At 36.7% G+C, this 21,600-nt stretch overlaps 1 protein-coding gene across 7 annotated transcripts in view; it reads right to left on the minus strand.

Moving 5' to 3' along the window:
- Positions 1–21,600, minus strand: part of PCDH9 (protocadherin 9) — a 748,214-nt gene that overhangs the window by 70,788 nt on the left and 655,826 nt on the right. Inside the window, exon 5 of one of the 7 annotated variants that reach the window (XM_084510735.1) lies at positions 426–496. The exons of the other annotated variants lie outside the window; for them this stretch is intronic. Within the exon in view, the coding sequence (XP_084366861.1) occupies positions 456–496 (41 nt within the window). The 3' untranslated portion in view covers positions 426–455. Of the gene's footprint in view, positions 1–425; positions 497–21,600 lie in introns of those variants that run through there. 7 annotated transcript variants of the gene reach the window in all.

Below are 21,600 nucleotides of genomic sequence, written 5' to 3' on the forward strand. Positions count from 1 at the left end.
AAATAGGCACTCTTAGTGGACAGGCACTTAAATGCATGTAATGCAGAAGCCAAAATGCTGTTACAACTGTATTTCTCTTTAACAACAAGTAGACATAGCAAGCAATATAATGCATTTTGCTGCAGCAACTCATTAATCATGAACAAGCTTACTGTCCTTCACTCTTCACAATCCCCAGGTACACACACACTTAAAACAAAACAAAAAAAAAAAAAAAAAAAAAAAAAAAGACCTTTTTAACTGCAAAAGCATGAGTTACAACACAGCGTTTCTTTGTTCTTTGTTCAACAAAATATATTATACTCACTGTAATTGTATAAAGTCCCCAGACTTTTGCACAGCACCTTAGTTAGGAAAAGTAAAACAGAAGGGATGTTCTAAACCATCAAATTCAGCCTACTTGCCTTTCTTGACACACATTCTTGGTCCTAGCTGGCACTTCAACACAGATGTTATTATAAAGAACTTGAATTATCTAGCTTCTCCTCTCGACATGCTAGAAATGAAACATGAAGAGAAAGCCTTTAACAGGGCCATCATAAACTTGTGACAACACAGAAACTGAGCTAACCCAGCTACTTCTGAAATGTAGATGAGTGCCTGCTTTCATCAATAATTATGTAAGAAGTCTATAAGCATGAGATCCTGACCTTAACACGTTAATTAGGTGCCTAACATTAGATGTTAACCCAAATGTTAAAGAATTTCCAATGCATCAAGAAATACACCACTACTGCTGAAAACAAAACATTAAAAAAAAAAAGTTTTTGATTAATAATTAAGAGTAGTTACTATATTTGCATGCTTCAGCAAAATTTCCATAGGTAAGTTTGATGCCTTGAGAATGTTACAGCGTGTAGGTGGCAGAAACAAAGGATTTTTTAATTGCATATCAATCAGCTTTAAGCTGATTCTTAATTTGTTAAAAGAATAAAAGTAACAGCTTTCCTCCAGCATACAACAGAGAACTTGTGCTTTTCCCCTTTGAAAACGCTAAGCATGTATTTGTAGTAAAGAGGAAAGATCTGGATTCTGTACTTCACATACAGGTGAATATATCTGCAAAGTGTTTAACAATAAAACATAATTGTAACAAGGAATGTCACAGAGGCTGTTTGAAAGCAATGCTCTTTGTGATGACATGTCTTTAAGAACTATTTAAGATTTACATCAAAAGGAATATCACACAAATCTGGAACATTGCCCAACTGGGAATATAAATGGTCATCTTGTTTCACCCATAGAAGATCACCGTTGGCAGTAGAGAAATGTATAACCTTATTTCCAGTGATACACCATTATCAAATATAACCAGATGCTCATTTGAATTGCCAATGTCATATTTGAAGACTCTAGTGATGATGGCTAGTTTCCTACTTAAAGAAAAAATAGGTTTTATTCACCACTAAGTTGCTTATTCTAGGGTGTACTCCAATTTTACATAGTGGTCCATTTCCACTCTAAGTGCAGAATTTCTTCAAACTAGAACACAACTTACTGGAGGACTTAGAATCATAGAATCATAGAATCATAAAATATCCTGAGTTGGAAGGCACCCATAAGGATCATCAAGTCCAACTCCTGGCACTGCACAGGTCTACCCAAAAGCTACCAGAGAAAATTGGTCTGGTAGTTCTCTATAGCTTAATTCCTAAGACAAAAGTAAATACAGGTGGTCAGTTCCAAAGCAGGCACGTTCTGCAGTGGACCAGGGGATGGCGGCAAACAGGCGCTTTTCTGCATTGAGGCCACTCTAGGCAGGCAAGGGAGCCGCCAGGACCTGGCAGCCCTCCAAGAGTGGCTGACAAGGTTTGGGTGGAGCCAACAGCACCCCCTCTGTACAAAGGCAGCCCCTAGGAAGCATGAGTGTTCAGGGCATGGAGCGGCAGTCTGCGCAGCAGTTTGTGCAGGGAGGGCGGAGGAACCCTCTCACCTACCGGCTACCTCCCAGACACCAAACCCAGCCTTGGTCACCACCAGGCAGCAAGCGCTTGCCAAAGCACTCACCAAAAAGACTGTGGCAACTCAGACTAAGTGCCTGCCCAAAGATAAGGCTGTTCAGGTCTCTGGCTGCAGTGAGTGCCTGAGCTTGTTGCTATGGTGGGTGACAGAGATACTACCTGTGTGAGGTGAGAGCAGGTGGAGGATCTCATCACCCTGGTGGCAGAGTTCAAGGAGGAGGTGGAGATATTAAGAACCATCAGGGAGTGTGAGCAGGAGTTACACTGGAGTCACTCCCTGCAATGCCTGAGAGAAAGGCACCAAGGAAATACACCCCAAATAGTGATGGACCCCCTCCCCTGTCACTGTCAGGCAGAGAGATGGGACCTGAGAGATAGAGAGGAATGGAAACAGGCCCCTGCTTGGTGTCACAGGTGAGCCCCCTCTCTACCCGCCTTGTCTTCCCAAGTGCCCTTACTCAATAGGTTTGAGACCTTGGAGCTCAAGGGACAGGGTGGTGAGGAAGTGGGGGAAAGTCCACACAGGATGTTGTCTAGGACAAGGAAGTCAACTCCATGCCTCAAGACTTCCTCAGCCAAGAAGGAAAGAAGGGTAATGGTCATAGGCAACTCTCTTCTGAAGAGAACAAAAGGCCCCATATGTCAGCCAAACCCTACACGTAGGAAAGTCTGCTGTCTACCAGGGCCCAGGTCAGGGACATTACCAGGAAACTTCCTGACCTTGTTTGCCCCTCCGATTATTATGCCTTAGTGATGATTCAGGCTGGCAGCAATGAAGTTGCTGAGAAATGCCTGAAGGCTATCAAAAGGAACTTCAGGGGAGTGGGGAGGTTACTGGGTGGGATGGGTGTGCAGGTGGTGTTTTCCTCTATCCCTTCAGTGGTAGGGAGGGATACTGAGTTGACCTGGAAGTCCCAGTTATCAATACACAGCTGAGAGGCTGCTGCCATCACAGGATTTTATTTATTTATTGATTGATTGATTGATTGATCATGGGGAGGTTTAGTTGGCACCTGGCCTGATGGCTGCCAATGAGTCCCCAGGAGCTGTCAGGGCTCATCAAGAGGACTTTAAACTAGGCATGAAGGAGGATGGGGGGGAAATGAGGCTCAATAGAGATGAGCCTGGAGGAGCAGTCCCAGGGTTGGGAATTAGGGCAATGGGGTGACTGAAGTGCATCTACACCAATACACGCATCATGGGCAACAAACAGGAGCTGGAAGCCATTGTGTGACAGGCAAACTATGTCACCATCACTGAAACATCGTGGGACCACTCCCACGACTGGAGTGCTGCAATGGATGGCTACGAACTCTTAAAAAGGGACAGGCAACAAAGGAGGGGCAGTGATGTGGCTGTCCATATTAGAGAGTGTTTCAATGCTGTTGAACTTGGGGTTAGGAAGGATAAGATAGAGTCCTTCTGGATAAGGATCAGGGGGTTGGCCAACAAGGTGGACATCCTGGTGAGGGCCTGTTATAGACTGCCAAACCAGGATGAAGAGACGGATGAGGCATTCTATAAACAGATGGTAGAGGTCACTCGATTGCCAGTGCTTGTTCTCATGGGGGACTTTAACTTCCTGGACATATGCGGGAAATATAATACAGCCCCGAGGAAGCAGTCTAGAATGTTCCTGGAATGCATGGAAGATAGCTTCCTGACTCAGCTGGTTAGTGAGCATTCCAGAAAGGGTTCCCCGCTAGACCTGTTGTTCACCAACAGAGAAGGACTGGTGGGATATGAGGTAGTAAGGAGTAGTCTTGTGCAGAGTGACCATGAGTAGATTTCTCTATCCTTGGTGAAGTCAGGAGTCGGGTCAGTAAAACTGCTACCTTGGACTTCCAGAGGGCTGACTTTGAATAATTCAGGATGCTGGTAGGGAGGTTCCCTTGGAATTCTGTCCTGAAGGGTGGAGGGGTCCAGGAAGGCTGAACAGTCCTCAGGAAGGAAGTTAAAGTTGCAGGAACAGGCTGTCCCCATGTACTGTAAAATGAGCCGGCAGAGAAGAAAATCAGCTTGTCTGAACAGGAAACTTTTGTTGAGTGTCTGGGTGAAAAATACAGTTTATGCCTAGTGGAATAAGAGACAGGTAATTCGGGGAAAGTACAAGGAAGTTGCCATCATACGCAGAGAGAAAATCAGGAAGGCCAAAGTCCAGTACAAGCTCAACCTGGCTATGGTTGAGGATAACAAAAAAAATGTTTTATAAGTATATTAATGGCAAGAGGAGGGCCAAGGACAATCTCAATTCTTTAATGGATACAGGGGGGAACATGACTCCTGAGGATAAGGAAAAAGCTGAGGTTCTTAATGCCTTCTTTGCATCTGTCTTTACTAGCCAGACCACTTATCCTTGGGGTACTCAGCCTCCCAACCTGGAAGTCTGGGGCGGGGAGTAGAAGAAATCCCCCACAGTTCGTTCAGGTGGAAAAAGTTGTTAATGTGACACCCATCTATAAGAAGGGCCACAAGGAGGACCCAGGAAACTACAGGCCTGTCAGCCGTGTCCTCGGAGCCAGGAAAGGGGATGGAACAGGTCATCTTGAATGCAATCACACAGCATATGCAGCACCACTGGGGATCAGGACCAGTCAGCATGGGTTCATGAAAGGCAAGTCCTGCCTGACCAACCTCATCTCCTTCTATGACCCACCTGGTGGATGAGGGAAAGCCCGCTGCAATAGTCTACCTAGACTTCAGCAAGGCCTTTGGTACTGTCTCCCACAGTATTCCCCTGGAGAAGCTGGGAGCCCATAGCTTGGAAAGATACACTCTTTGCTGGGTTAAAAACTGGCTGGATGGCCAGGCCCGGTGAGTACTGGTTGAATGGAGTGAAATCCATCTGGCAACTGATCATCTGTGGTGTTCCCCGGGGGTTGGTGTTGGGTCACTTCCCTTTGATATCTTTACTGATTATATGAATGAGGGAACTGAGTGTACCCTCAATAAGTTTGATGATGACACCAAGTTGGGGGGAAGTGTCAATCTGCCAGAGAGTAGGAAGGCCGTGTAGAGGGACCTGGACAGGGTGGGTCAATGGGCAGAGGCTAATGGGATGAGGTTCAATACGTCTAAGTGACGGGTCCTGCACTTTGACCAAAACAACCCCATGCAACATTACAGGCTTGGGGCAGAGTAGCTCAAAAGCTGTGCAGAGGAAAAGGATCTGGGGATGCTGACTGATGTTCACCTGAACTTGAGCCGGCAGTGTGCCCAGGTGGCCAAGAAGGCCAAAGGCATCCTGGCTTGTATCGGGAATAGTGTAACCAGCAGGACCATGGACGTGATCATCCCCCTGTACTCAGCTCTGGTGAGGCTGCACCTCAAATACTGTGTTCAGTTTTGGACCCCTCAGGTCTATGAAGCTGGTGAAGAGCCTGGAACACAAGTCCTACGCGGAATGTCTGAGGTTGTTTAGTCTAGAGGAGGCTCAGGGGAGACCTTATTGCTCTCTACAGTTACCTGAAAGGAAGGTGTGGGGAGGTGTGGGTCAGCTTCTTCTCTCAGATAACTAGTGATAGGACTAGAGGGAATGACCTCAAGTTGCACCAGGGGAGGTTCAGGTTAGAAATTAGGAGACATTTCTTCTCAGAAAGAGTAATCAGGCATTAGAACAGGTTGCCCAGGGAAGTGGTAGAGTCACCATCCCTGGAGGTGTTTAAGGAAAGGTTAGACGTAGTGTTTAGGGACATGGTTGAGTGGGTGAGATTTTTAGTAGGGGGATTGTACATAAAGTACAACCTTGTTATGCTAGAAGTATTGAGCTCAACAATAACTTATTCAATTACTTTTAACTACTAATTTCTAGTCTGCATAAATAACTGTGGAGAATAAGCAAGAATTTCTCTAATATGATTGTCAGCCACCTGAATACTAGATTTCTATGCAATTGGATATGAGTAGCACCTATACTTATGAGAATATATTTATTTTTGTCCCGCTTTGCATTTAGAACGTCACCCATAACCAACTTGAAAAACACATCTCAGTGGACAAAAATTTGTTGTTTTACTTCTTTCTTTTTTTTTTTTTTCTTTTAACTGAAATTGGTATCACAGAAGCATAATTTGCTACAGAAGGAGAAGAGTTTTTATAGTCTACCTGCTTGTTCTGATAGATATTTCAGATATTTATCTTATTGTTATTAAAAACTCCAGTGAATGTTATGTTTTAGTGTCCCTAAGTCTTTCTAAGGCTTAGAAACCTTAATAATTAAAGAGCAAATGTTCATATGCAAATAAATCTCATTGCTTCTTGTTTTACCATAGGTGGACATGATATAACAGTTAATTATGCTATTGCACAGCTACCAGATTAAAGTGGATTTTGCACCTGCACTGCAAAGGCATACATATATACAAATTAATAATAATAATATTTTCAACATTTTTTTACAGGCGCAAGAGTACAGGTAACTTTCCTGAATATACGGTTCTATCCTGTCTTTCTAAGAGCATATTCAAATTTGATATGTTACATATTCCCGGTTTATTTTAAATCAATAGCTTTGAACCCATTTTGAAACAGAAAATGGCTTTTTCAGTTGTAGGGACATATTTAGCTTGTCTAAGTTCAACCTAAATCTTTTACTCAGTTAATGGAAATAAATTCTTTGAAAAACTATATAAACCAATAAGAAGGCTTAAAAAACTGTTTAGTAGGAAGTTGCCTATGCCCTGTCAATGTTGTGTACACAGACCCAAAGAAAAATTAGGTTCTTTAAATAAGGCCCATGGTGTTTGAGACAGGGAGGCTAGTTGCATGCATCATTAAGAGACACTCATGGTTTCTATATGTGCACTATACATTAAGGCTTCTAGATATTGAAAGGCTTTAATATTGAAGATACAGGAAGTAAGCATACAGTTAACCTATATGACATATTAAATAGTTTACAATAAAATATTGTACTTTATGGTGAAAAAAGTGTGACAGATTATTTAGGATTCAATTACATTCTTTAGGAAAAAAAAAAATGCTAGAAGAAGAGAATATGTGTAATAAATATATGATAATTTCAGAAGGTTGTGCTCAGTAATGCAGAGTCTAGTTGGAGGCCTGTAGCCAGCAGTTTACCACAGGGCTCAGTACTGGGTCCAGTGCTGTGCAGCTAATCGCTGTGCAGCTAATCCATCAATGACATGGACAATGGAACAGGGTGCACCCTCAGAAAGTTTGCTGATGACATAAAGCTTGGAGGAGTGGTTCATACCCCAGAGGTCTGTGCTGCCATTCAGAGGGACCTTGACAGGCTGGAGGGATGGGCCAAGAGCAACCTCATGAAGCTCAACAAGGGTCATAAAACTAGGGAGGAACAACCCCAAACACCAGCACAGGCTGGGGGCTGACCTGCTGGAGTGCAGGTCTGCAGAGAGGGACGTGGGAGTCCTGGTGGACAGCAGGCTGACCAGGAGTCATCAATGTGCCCTTGTGGCCAAGAAGGCCAATGGTATCCTGGGCTGCATTCGGAAGAGTGTTGCCAGCAGTTGGAGGGAGGTGATCCTCCCCCTCTACTCAGCCCTTGTGAGGTCACACCTGGAGTATTGTGTCCAGTTTCAGGCTCCCAAGTGCAAGAGGGACATAGAACTAGTGGAGTGAGTCCAGAGGAGGGTCTCTAAGATGATCAAAGGACTGGAGTAACACCTGTTTTACAAGGAGAGGCTGAGAAAGCTGTGTGTGTTTAGCTTGGAAAAAAGAAGGCTGAGGAGAGACCTCATTAAATCACAGAATCACAGAACTGTAGGGTGTATACAAATATCTGAGGTGAGCGTGTCACGAGGATGGAACTAGACTCTTTTCAGTTTCCTTCCAACCTCAACCAGTCTGTGATTCTCTGATTCTGTGACGATATATTTTAGTCATGATAAAGAATTTTAATCAAGTACGCATGTTTATGGAGAATGAGTAAACAATAACAAAACTTTGAATCTGTAAACAATATTTATGTATTTATTTGGAACAAACTTACTCTGAGAGTATATCTATTTTTATATTCACTCATGTATATATATTTATATACATACAATAATGTAGGCATTCTTTATATGCTATAGTCTTAATTTATGGCTTTGATTTAAAAGCAGATAATCCATTTTAGCCTCTGTTTGCAATTTGCATGGCCTTTAAAACCAGGCTTGACTCCAATAAAAATGCCTAACATTTGAAAACTGCAGTGAATAGCTGTGCTTATCTAAGTGGATCAAGCCATGAGTCAGAATGTTGAAAGACCATTTGGTATCATAAATAATTAAAGGATTGCCATGGAATACTTTATTACAAATGCATTGTTAAAAGGGAGTCACTAAGTGCATATGAGTTTCTTGCTAGGAGATTGCTCTACTTCAATCACTGACTTCAAATACCATTATTGAGATCCTGCTGGAAGAGAAACATAGGTGCTTTTTGGATGGCCTGCTTGCTCACTTCTGTCTCTGTTTTTGCTATACAAGTATTCTTTGCTCTGTAGAAAAATGTGTGACTACTTGAAAAGTTGCTAAAATAACGGATCTGAAAAGGTTTGCTAAAGTCATATTCCAAATCAGAGAACAAAACACTTTATCTGTGTTGAATGTATTTATTATAGGATACACATTAAACATTCATTTATAATTAATATACATATGAAGCCTAAATCCAAGACTACTAATAGATATTTTGATAAATATGCCTCAAATAAAACTGACTTGCTGCACTTACATAGAGCATGGACTTTTTAAATTTTACAGATCCCTCTCCTTCCCATGCACAGTACAGCCCAGTGCCACCTCTCTTAGCAGATTTACAGGCAGATAAGAATGACTCCTACTTTGAGTATAAAAGCCATGTATTATATCTATGCTGCTCACCATATTTTAATCAAGGGTTTGCCAGCACTTCCATTCTTTTCATGACATTATTACTCATAAAAAGTCACACTGGGCTAGGCATAGCACTTAGTATTTCATCACTGACTAACATATATTTATAGCATTTAAAATAAAAATCTCTTCAAGAATTTGTAAGATCTAAGTTGACCAAAGAAAGGAAATATGGTTAGTTTAAAACTTCATTTTCTTCTGCAGTAACAGCTCACAAATTTGGCCATGTATGATTTCTTCAAACCACTATGCTTTATTTTAATAATTTTCCTGGATCTGGCTAAAGTGCATGAAGAAATCAGTGTCATCACTCATTTATTATGTGAACAAAGTAAATGTTTCAAGCACATCAATAACACCAAGAATTGACAGTTACAGTCATGTGTTTCAAGTTAGTGTTTTGTGGTCAGAAGTTTATGTGTATTCTTTTGTCAGAATTTGTGAGTGTTTTGCATTCGAATGACCATACTCATGACTTCGTGAGTTGCTTACAGCAACCTAAAAACAACAGAATTAATCTGCAGAATAATTCACCTTATACTGTGTAGAGATGTATTTAGGAGTCCAGTCTTGCCAATGAGATTCCAGCATGCATACAAATATTCTTGCTTCAAGTCCCATGATATTTGCAGAATTGTTTGTGAGAACACACAACTAGACTGGACATTCAGAAAACATATTTTTTTGTTTTAGCTGGGAAGTACAGAGCCTCTTTAAGCTATCTAGATACAAGCCATATTACATTCATCAGATCTTCTTTTAAATCACAGTATTTTATTTGTTTTCATAGCATTTCTATAAGCATTTTCTTGCTTACTATGTTGGGTTGTTTTGGCTTGGGACATACAGGGAAAAGAAGATCATTGGTTATGTGTCTGAAGATAGCCAACCACAGAACTATGCTATGGTGCCTGTATTTCTGTCAGATTCATTTGATTTAATTTTATTCATTTATTCATTCATTCATTTATTTATTTTTGCCAGAAACTCGTTGACCAGGATTATGTATGAATAATTAAAAAAAATGTGTTTAAGGACAGCCTGTGGAAGCCACTTGGACAGAGTTTCTGCTAAAATAAAAACATAGAAAATTCATATAAAAGGTTGTTCACTAATGCCCTAAAGATAATGCTACTGTGACATATGGGCAAATCAGAATAGGGATGGGAATGAAAGGAAAATGTCTTCTATTGGTCAATCCTATCAGTACATTCAAACATACAGAGTATAAAATAAAAATAAAAAATAGAACCATGTTTTGGATTTGAAATATTGTACAATATTATGTTTGCATTCAGAAGTAGGTAATACAGCAGCTCAGGGAAAACGCAATTCATTATTATGATATATGTATAATACAGGGTCTGTAGGAGAGGGATTAAAACTGAAAACGATGATACTAAATAAATAAGCTTTATTTGCTTTACCCTGGCTAAAGCATATGTGGTACATAAGTTAAAGTTAGGTAACTAGCAAATGTGGTGATAAGATGATGCAAGTATCTACACTGAAACACTAACAGTATTGTATTGCTCACTGAATATTTATATAAGGTCATTACATAACCAAACATATCAAAATATTGATTACCTAAATATTCATATAATTAATTATATATGTCTACATAAAACTAACTTTTTCCACTTGCCAGATCTGTTCTATATATGATTTGATTGAGTTAGTTTATATTTTTATTTTACCCTGTTTTAGAGAAAGTAGCAAAAAATCATTAACTCATAATTACATTGATTAAAAAAAAAATAATGAAAATGTTAATGAAACCTACACTAGCAAAAAAAAAAAAAAAAAAAAAAAAAATTGTAGAAGATAGAAGAAGAAGATAGAAGTTAGACAAAACCCATTCAGTTTAGAGAATACAACAGAAACATTTGACAAAATAATAACACATCTGTAATTTATTGCAGAGGAAATGATGACAAATTTATTAACAGATTGAGTACATGATGTGGATGCTAAAAGCTGTTTGAAAATAAGCTTCAAATATAAGCTTGAAATAAACTTCAAATAACTCTTTGGCAAAATATAACGAAACATTAGAGTATGTTAATACTATTTACTTTAAAGGATGCTATATAGTATTGTTTGGGAAAAAAAAAAAAAAAAAAGTTTTGTGTGAAATCCAAACTGGAAATGGTTTTGAAGCAACAAAGTTGAGACAAAATTATAACACGTTTTCAAAATAAGGTTAGAACTGAAACGGAACTGGAAAGATTATAAAAATAGACTAGTTGAAATAAGTATTGAACTGAATCACAGGAGTCATGCTAAAACTACAGCAGCACTGAAGCAAGAGAAGATACATGTCAAAAAGCAGCATGGACTTCAAACTAAAGTCTGGAGGAACTGGGTAATTTTTGTATTAATCTGAAGTTGTGCCAGGGACTTTCACTTCTAACCTAGTATTAGATCCATCTACACAAATCAAAATCTAGATATGGATAAATATCTAGGAGGATGTAAAATTACTTGTCACCAGATGAGACCTCTATTCTTTTATTAATAATTAAAAAATATTCTCCAGAAAGGTAGCACCTGAATTATTTTTTTCCTCCAAAGGTACAAAACCTTGTCTTGAAAATGTATCTCAACCTCACACAGCATCAATTTCATGTTGTTTGGATAAACTTAAGCCTGGTATTTTTTAATGTTTGAGTTAAAATTATTTTAATTTTCACATTTTGTAGCTTTATTTATTTTAATCATTGGATATGTAAAGAGTCATATGCATATTTTCTTTTGTGGTTCTGTGACATCATAATCCATTTGTGTAAATATATGTTTATTATTAACTTTTTTAAAAAGATGTTAAGTGTATCCACTCTAAATTGTGACCAAAGCACTTTGTATATTTCTTTTCTATGAACCACATAGATTCTTCATCTTGTTTCTATGTGAATACAAATATTTTTCAATTGGCTAGCCTCTCTTGCCAACTCATCAGCTAAATTCCTTGTTAGTCAAAGGTTCCAACTATCTTATACAAAAGACTACTAAATCCTAACATTTTACAGACCCTTTTCACACTTACACTACTCATTTAATGCCCATCCACAAACAGAATAACCAATAAAAAAATAGATTAGTAAATCTGTACATGAAAGGAGTAGTGACTTACATTCCTTCCAGAGGAGAAAAAGCTGCATGTGCTAAAGAAATAAAGCTGTTGGGGCAACAACAGATGTTCTTTAGAATAATAATTTGTCATCAGTTGGTCTCAAACATAGGTACTGTATATTTTATTTGCAATACCTTCAACGTTAATTAAATGTTTAAGGGTCCAACAGAAGAGTTTATATTAGAAAGTGAACATGCTATTTAATTTCTATTTTCAGACATACAATTCCAACCTATTGCTACAGAAAAGATAGCGTAAGATATAACTTTATTTCAAGGTCTTTCATTGTAGAGTAGCTTTGTGTCCTCTAACTGTTCAGATGGGTTCAAGTTTCTGTGCTACAGGAACTTATTTCTGTACTAGGGCTGCAGGAATATACAGTCTATCCCTGCAGCCAGTGCCAGCTGTCACCAGCTGTCTAAATAAAGGTCTGATTTAGGCAAAAGATCACTTTCCTCTTGTATGTGTAGTTGTTGCTTCGGATTTGCATCTCTGCCAAAAACCAAATCATCTCTTAAATCACTATGATCTCAATGGGCAACCCATACTGACCATCAGTGCCAGTCTGTATCTTACTGATTGATATGCATTTTCTATTCCAGGACAAGGGACATTTAAAATTTGAATACACTTTTTGAAGTTGAAGATATTTTTTTTTTTTTTTTCTGCTGAAGAGCAGAAAAGTAAGCTTATATATATAATTCGGGTACATGAAAACTGTCTATTTATTTCTCATTTAAAACATACTGAATTTAATTAATTTTAGTGAAGTCTTTCTATATAGAAAGTAAAGGAAAACATAAAAAGACATATACAATTAAATAATTTATTCTTGCTTGCTACATATGGGAAAACTACATCATCTGAGAAGCAATTTTCTGAATTGCTAATTTCTATATTTGCTAATTTTCTAAAAATTGCATTCCTAAAAAATTCTCTGAAGAACAAAATTGTGAAAGGTAAATAGGACAAAGAGAGCAATAGTATTTACTCACCATTCTAGCTTTCTTTTAATTAAAAAACAAATAATAATAAAAAATAAAAAATTCCAATACTATGAATCTTTAAAAATGCTTGCAGATTTTTTTTTCTGTTGTGTCTTGCATTAATGTACTACACATGTCAATGCAATTTGATTTAACTATTAGTATTCATTCCCCTAATTTATGTAACTGATAGTTAAAATTATTTGCAGTATTGTTGTTGATTGACCTGGAAGTTTGATTTATTAAATATTCTTAATGGATAGTGCACAAATGTCACTATTCATGCTGTTATAAACTAGAGCTCCTATTAACGTTGACATGGTGTGAAAAATGTTTATATGTTAAATTCACCTACGCAAAAATGCTTAATTCCTAACAATTTAAATTAGTTTCATTTGTATTTAACTATACAAAACACACTCTAAACATTAGAACACCAAAACTTAAAGAAAAAGCAATTTGACACTATTAATATCTTGTCAACAAAATAAATTATAAGAAACTAAGTAAAAAAAGTTTTTAACTACATTATTTTTATTTACTTTCCAAATCTTCATGATTTTGCATCATCAAAATCATGCCATTTTGATGTAACTAGGATAGAGAAGATGATTTATAGACAGACAATTTATAGGTATGCTTTACAAGTACTATTATAAAATGTACCTGTATCTATTCAAGACACTTGAATTGACAGCTAATAGATCAGAATAATAGGAAGAAATGATTTATCCTTTTCTATGCTTATTAGTTATTGGGTTTTATATGTATCTCGTGAATGAAAATTATCTTACAAGGTGCACCAGGAACATTAAATATGCAGTTGGAAGGTCAAACCAGTGTCAAGGGGAAATATGGATCTTATCGATTGCTATTTCTGTCTCTCACACTCATTTTTTCTTTAGAAAAGTGAGTTTGCCACTATGATTTTTCACACACAAGAAAATGAGCATGATTTCCTTTAAATAAAATCATCAACAAAGATTTTAAATAGGTTTCAAGCACAAAGTATATGCCATCAGAAAACACACTAGCTTGCTGCTCTGACTCTGGTCTAATTTTGCAGACCTGGTATTTGAGAGTGGGGAAAACAAGAACAAAAAGAAACTGAGACCATCTGACAAAAAGTGAAGAAAACAAATGCAAAACGCCATACTATCACTTTATTGTCACTTTATATCTCAGGTCTACTAATATGTTCTTTACTGTTCCAAAATTTCAACAATGCTCCTTTCATAAAGGCACTCATACTGAAAAGTGCTCAGACCCCTTATTCAAATAAATTCAAGCTAAGACTTCCAATGAAATTTTCTCACTGCAACTCATGCGACCTGCACATACTGATTAGAAATATATATATATATATATATATATATCCAACAAAAGAAAAACAAAACAAAACAATGTCCTTCAAAAGCACACCATCTATTCAAGTAAAAAGTTAAATGCACAGTACAGGTATAAATGAATAGACCACATTTAAAGAATACTAGAGGGTAAAACCTTTCCACTAAAACAATGCCATGCTACCAGGTAACCTTCATACTCTCACCTCTAGTGTAAGGTGTTATTATGCACATTACAGTGTGTGAAGCACTTACAGAACTAACAAAGAAGAGGAAAAGGAGCAATTAGTATGTTCAGACAGAGCATTGGAAAAGACAAGAAGATCAAAACAAACAAACAAAAAAACTTTATGAAGTTATGTAAGACTACTGTTACAGCTCACTCTACCTTCGTTCCCTCTCACAATGTTCTTTCAATATGCCCCTGCATATTAAAGACTGGGTTCAATAAGGGACACAGCTTTTTGGATTCTTTAATGGAGAAGCATCCTTTTTTCCATTTCAAGTACATTATATAACTGTATAAGTGATAGAAGCCAATTCCACTACCATGCCCTCAAGCACCTTTCATCTAAAGCAAACAGCCAAGAAGAAATCTACTGCTCCCTTACATGTGATTTCAATCACAGGGAAAATATAATTCAAGACATCACTGTTAACCGTTTTTTTATGATTTACTAATCTCATGGGGGGAAAAAAAAAAAAAGTTTATTTTAATTGTGCTTCATACCAAAGTAATCAAGTAAACTCTCTACAGTCATAGGTGATCTGTTGTATGTAGATGATTTCTTGTATGAAAGGTTTAGATCGACTTATTGCAGGTGATCAGATTTGCTTGAATCCCTAATAAGATTCACATTGACTTCTAAAAATAAAACAGAATTTTACATGGCTTTCATTTATCATTATCAGAAATGAAATTTGTTTATTGAAAACTGTTGACCACCTACTAGTCTATATATTAAATTTTCCATATATATATATAATATATATATTGCTGCAGGACAGTGAGCAATGTATTGCTAAATAAAATAAAATAAAATAAAATAAAATAAAATAAAATAAAATAAAATAAAATAAAATAAAATAAGAAAATAAGAAAAAGCAACAAGAACGTAAACACAAAAGAACAATAATAACAGCAACAAAAAAGCACCAACAAAACAAAACAAAAAAAAAGATTAAATATACTTTCAAGTATTGCATCAGAGAGCAAATACAAAGTTGCAAGGAGTAGATTTTTAAGTAGCAACTCTTCTTCATAGGGCATGTTTGTCCATGGACAAGCTTTTTAATGTTGGAAATCCTATCAACTCTGTTAGCCTTGAGAAAAAGGAAAGAAGGGAGGAAAGGAAAGAAGGAATAGAAAGAAGGAAAGAAGGAAAAGAAAGAGAAAAGAGGAAAGAGGAAAGAGGAAGGGGGAAGGGGGAAGGGGAAAGGGGGAAGGAGGAAGGGGCAAAGGGGAATGGGGAAAGGGGGAATGGGGAAAGAGGGAATGGGGAAAGGGGGAAGGGAAGGGAAGGGAAGGGAAGGGAAGGGAAGGGAAGGGAAGGGAAGGGAAGGGAAGGGAAGGGAAGGGAAGGGAAGGGAAGGGAAGGGAAGGGAAGGGAAGGGAAGGGAAGGGAAGGGAAGGGAAGGGAAGGGAAGGGAAGGGAAGGGAAGGGAAGGGAAGGGAAGGGAAGGGAAGGGAAGGGAAGGGAAGGGAAGGGAAGGGAAGGGAAGGGAAGGGAAGGGAAGGGAAGGGAAGGGGGAAGGGGAAAGAAAAAAAATAAAAACACAGAGCCTGGACTACTATTTAATTTTAGATTCTTATCTCTGGCAACTAAATTAGAAAGACCTGTTACCTAGGCACGCTTCCTATGCATTGAAAAACAAACTAGCATAGTGCCATACTTTAGTGACCAGATAAAGATTTGCTTAGTTAAATGCTTACACTTAGGTAAGATGCTTCTGTAACCTGGAGAACTGAGAGAATGTGAGAGCAAGTGTGGAGTTTTGAAAAGAAATGTAACGGAATAACAGAGGAAGAGAAAATTTGTTTGAAATGCGGAAAAATATAATGAGGTGTTGATAGTCTGCGGAAACAAAAACACCCTTAAGAACTTGATAAATGAACTACTGTGATATTTTTTTCTCAACAGGTGGCTATGAGGAAAAATACATGTTAAGATGGTAAATTGAAAGCAAGAACACCAGCTCAGAGTTCATGAAATGCTGAAGAAAAACATTAAATTACACTGTTCTTTAGGGTTTTCTAATAAACCTTCTCTTCTTTCTTTTGCTGGAAACCTGTGAGAAACAAGACCAGCAGTTTTTATACTCATTCCCAGATATTGCCACATGTTGTCTTCTCTCTGCAACCTAAAATAAAAGCAGTACCTCCACAATAAATAAACAAACAAATAAATAAATAAATAAATTTTATTATTTTTTTAGATAATGTTCAGATTGCTATGAATACAGTCCTTGGGATGGTTCTATGAGCAATGAAATTGAAATTCATCATTATGCACCACAACCTGGCCCACTTCCCTAGAAAGAGATAATAGTATTCCACTGTGAAGCATTTCAAAAGGATTATGTTTCTATTTATTTAAAAATTAAAATAATAAACAATTATTGGTGTAAAATGAGAGTGTAAGGATATACATAAAACACTTTGTTTCTACCTTCACATCACTGCACAAGAAATACCAAATCATAGTTTAGAAAAGAAGAAAAGAGAAGAATGAGAATATTACACAACTGATAAATTAATCTTCATACCTTAAAACCTGTATTGAATGAATGATTAAATAATAAAACATTATGTAATTGGTGTTTGTATTGTGTGTGATGAGGAGGTGTAAGTGAAGGACAAGTGCACTAAAACTTTTGGTGGAAAACAGAAGGAATTAAAATATATGTATCTCCATCCTTTGTCCCAATCACAATAATATGTTATCAAATAACAAAAATAAAAAGTAACTTCTTTGCTGCAAGATTCACTATGTGGTGCAGACATGTAATAAGACGTAATAATTTCAATATTGAAACCTCATTGAATGACCTTAACCTTAAATTTCATTGTGAATTTCAAGGAAGAGCCTTTAGGCTTGATCAGCCTTCAAATGTTTTCACACTTCACTCATAGTAACCTCAAGAGATTTGCTTAGGTATCTTTAACAGAAGACTTGGTTCCTCGAAACCATTTCCAGAAATGGATTAAAATAATCATATGCACTTTTAAAAAGCAACATATAAGGAATATAAACCTGAAATAACCAAAATATCTTAGTGAATATTCCACTGTTAATTACTGAAAACTTCTGCAAACATGTTTACATACATGATACAATACCATTGGAGGTATTCTAGGAAACGGCATCCTGTTTTGGCATTTTAGTCTTCATCACTTTAAAGTGATAAATGTATATCACCTTAAAATGTGTAATATATGCAAATATATTATATGCAAATGCAAATGATAAATGTATATCACTTTAAAGTAATAAAGTGATATACATTTTAAGATCATGGTCTTATAAAATATACTATATACAAACAGACTTAACGTTCTGTTTTTATAGCCTAACTATCTGTATTTTTTTTCCAAGCACAATTCAGTGACAATAAATTGATACAATTGTTAAATGTCTCAAATATAACCTGCAAGATTGTCTCTGAACTTTGTCTGTAAGTAACATTCTGTCAACCACATGGCACAGTGCAATGTGGTTCAACTATCCATAAAATAAGCAGAAGTCTAATGAAAACCAGTTCCTGGAAGATTTCCAGAGCTATTTTCTGATCAAGTTAGAAAGTTCAAGAAGAGTATATAATACATGACTTTTGGTAAATCTGATTCCCTTCACAGGTTATCTTTTGAAGTAAAGAAGCAGATCACAGTGTATAGTAAGTGGAAAATAATAATAATAATAAAATAAAAAAAAAAAACCTGGCCACTATTTAAATTGCAAAACAGTTAATTCCATGTGCCAGTAGAAGTGAAGCTTTGAGATCAGTCTGACTTCATTCAGAAAGGTGTTTTTTTGTTTGTATGTTTTTGTTTTTTTTCTCCTTAGTGTCACATAATTCAAATCAAATTCTATGTGACATAAAAAATAGTAGATGATATGACAGGAAATATTCAATTTCTATTCAAAATCAATATTAAGAAACAACTTAACAGCACAAAACAATACTAATCTGCAGTACCACCTGATCAGATACTCAGATACTACATATGATTTTAGAAGAATGGTCTTAGATTGCAAAATTCACAGGCAGCAGATTTGCTGTTCATTTACAAGTCTCAGATAGTTTTGTATTGACTTCATTGGGAATACATTTGTATTCTTGTCTATGTTTATTTTAATGAATAAATTAATTTTGAAATTACACGAAACCACTTAAAGAAAGTAAATTGTGAATATATGTGCATAGTGCATCTCCCTTTATCTTGTAAATACTTGAAACTGTTTAAAGAATTCCTCCCTCCACCTAGACAAGTTGAATGTGAAGAAGTTTAAGGCAAAGAATAAACTGTTGAAGTGGATATAGTTGTGTTGCCTTTAGTCAGCTTTTGTAATTAGGTCTCTCAATATATTAAAAACTAAGAAGGTAACCTTGACTTACTGTTTGTGACTAAAGTACTATGTATATTTACAGTTCTGTAATTATGATTTCCTTTGGTGTTTAAAACTTCTGATAAGGACAGATGTAACTCTCATGAGTTAATGGAATATTTATTTCAGAGATGACTTTCACATTGTTTTATTTATTTTACACTGCTGCCTTATCTCTTGGGTGTAGAACCTCTATAATTCCTTTGAAATAAAACCATAGATTTACTGGCTGAAAGTATAGATATATCAGCATAGATGTGGCAAGCTTCTTATGCTTACAGTTGTTCTTCTGTTGTTTTTGGTTGGTTGGTTGGTTGTTGTTGTTGTTGCTTTAAGAAAACAAAACAACAAAAAAAAAAAACACAAGCCATCTTGTTAAGCTGCTTAGAATGCACTGATGTGAAAAATCCTTCAGAATTCAAGCAAAAGAGAGAGAGACATTCACAAGTGTTAAAGCACTATTGAATCAGTATTTTCACTGCAGGCTTTTTATGGTTAAGGAAGCATAGAAGTTATAATCACAATTTCCCAAGTGGGACGTAGGAACGCATGGGTGACAAAAACAACCAACGAGGCAGACATGGCCTGTTTCCTGTAACTTGTTATCTTCATGCTTTGTTCAAACCTCACAAAGAAAGGGTGAATCTGGCTTTCACTGTCAATTTCTTCTGTCAATTGAAAATTTTGCCATTTTCTTAAAAGATTCAGAGTTACATATCTTATTTCTACTCTTTTTGATTGTAATAGAACATCTCCAGTTAAGAAGTAAAGCCTTTCTTCTTGCATCTGAAGATTGCATTAAGCAATAAGTCAAAGATAAGAGATCTATATGACTCATTAATGTATTGGATCTGTTGATATATCAGTCGATATATCAGCCAAGTTAAATCTTTAAAGTGGGCATTGTTTCTGACAATACATAAGAGCAATAAGTTGCTATATGGAGGAAGAAAGATGGCTTTCAGTGAGAAAGAAAGAAAGAAAGAAAGAAAGAAAGAAAGAAAGAAAGAAAGAAAGAAAGAAAGAAAGAAAGAAAGAAAGAAAGAAAGGAAGGAAGGAAGGAAGGAAGAAAGAAAAAGAAAAAAAAAAAAGGATAGAGTGAAAAAAATATAATAGAAGAAAAATTAAGCCCAATAATTTAGTTTCAAAGACAGTTTATTTTTAACTGGGTTATATTAAAGCTAACAATCTTTTTCTTTCCAATCTTCCCAATATTTTCCTAGAATTTAGTGGGACTGTTAAAATGTTCATTTTACAGTGATTTTCCAGAAGTGATCATATTCATTATGAATACTAAAAATAAGCAAATTTAATAAATCCAAGGACGCATTCTTTCTGTGAAGTGAAATCCAAGGACATACTCTTTCTGTGACGGAAGATACAAGTCTTCCACTGGTAACATTGACTGCTCCTTTTTTTTTTTTTTTTTTTTTTCTCCTGAGGGATATATCTCTGCATCATCCTAAATTTATGCACAATTCTCAGGCCATGATTGAACTGATATTGATGTGTATGTAGAATTGATATCTCTACTACTGGGCAATGAGATAATAAATGAACTTCGTAATAGCTACATGCAAAAAGCATCTAAAGCTAGGCTTTAGAGACATAAAAAATGTCTTCTGATCATTAGAAACAAATTTTCAGCACCTATTTTAAAATACAGCCATATAAAAATGTGCAGCACTTTTCTGTTGGAAGTCAGCCTGACTCTGCATTCATCCGCAAATCTTTTCTTCTGACAGATTGTACTGCAGTGATTCTTGAAAGAATAACTGCTGCAGAACCTTGTACCTTTGCCTCAGGTATGTTTCATGGTCCAGAAGAGCCCACAAAATTTGGAAAATTGTTTAGCATAACAATGTTTGAGGTCATCTTTTGTCTTTGTTATTTTCAACTTTTTATCATACCTGAAAATTTTAGAATAAGTTTTATTACAGGAAGTTTGTTTAGACACTGGATGAGTGTTCACTGTGCAAATAAGCACAGACAGAAATATTCTAAAAATATGAGATTCACTTTACTCTTGTTATGACTCTTACAGTGAAATAAAAGATATATATTTAAAATATCATTCTCTACAGACAATCTCAACAAGAACTTCAAAATCTCAATACATATTCCTTTCAGCACACAATAAAAAACAATAAATAATATTGTTCTCCTCACAGACGATGACGTAGGCAAAGCAGAGACGCTTAACGCCTTCTTTGCCTCTGTCTTCAATGCCGATGATGGGCTTCGGGACCCAGGGTGCCCTGAGCTGGAGGACCGGGATGGTGGGGATGACAAACTCCCAACTGACCCTGAACGTGTGCGGGATTTGCTACTCCACCTGGATCCCTACAAGTCCATGGGTCCGGATGGGATTCATCCCCGGGTGCTGAAAGAGCTGGCGGATGTCATCGCGGAACCTCTATCAATTATTTTTCAATGATCCTGGGAATTTGGAGAGGTCCCGGTAGACTGGAAGCTGGCAAATGTTGTGCCGATTTTCAAGAAGGGTCAGAAAGAAGACCCTAGCAATTACAGGCCTGTCAGTCTCACGTCAGTGCCTGGTAAAATCATGGAGAAGTTGGTTCTCGGACTTATTGAGGCGCACCTGGGGGACAAAGCAGTCCTTGGTCCCAGCCAGCATGGGTTTGTGAAGGGTAGGTCCTGCCTAACTAACCTGATTTCCTTTTATGATAAGATCACCCGTATG

Source organism: Aythya ferina (assembly GCF_964211825.1).
Source record: "Aythya ferina genome assembly, chromosome: 1".
NCBI lineage: Eukaryota > Metazoa > Chordata > Aves > Anseriformes > Anatidae > Aythya > Aythya ferina.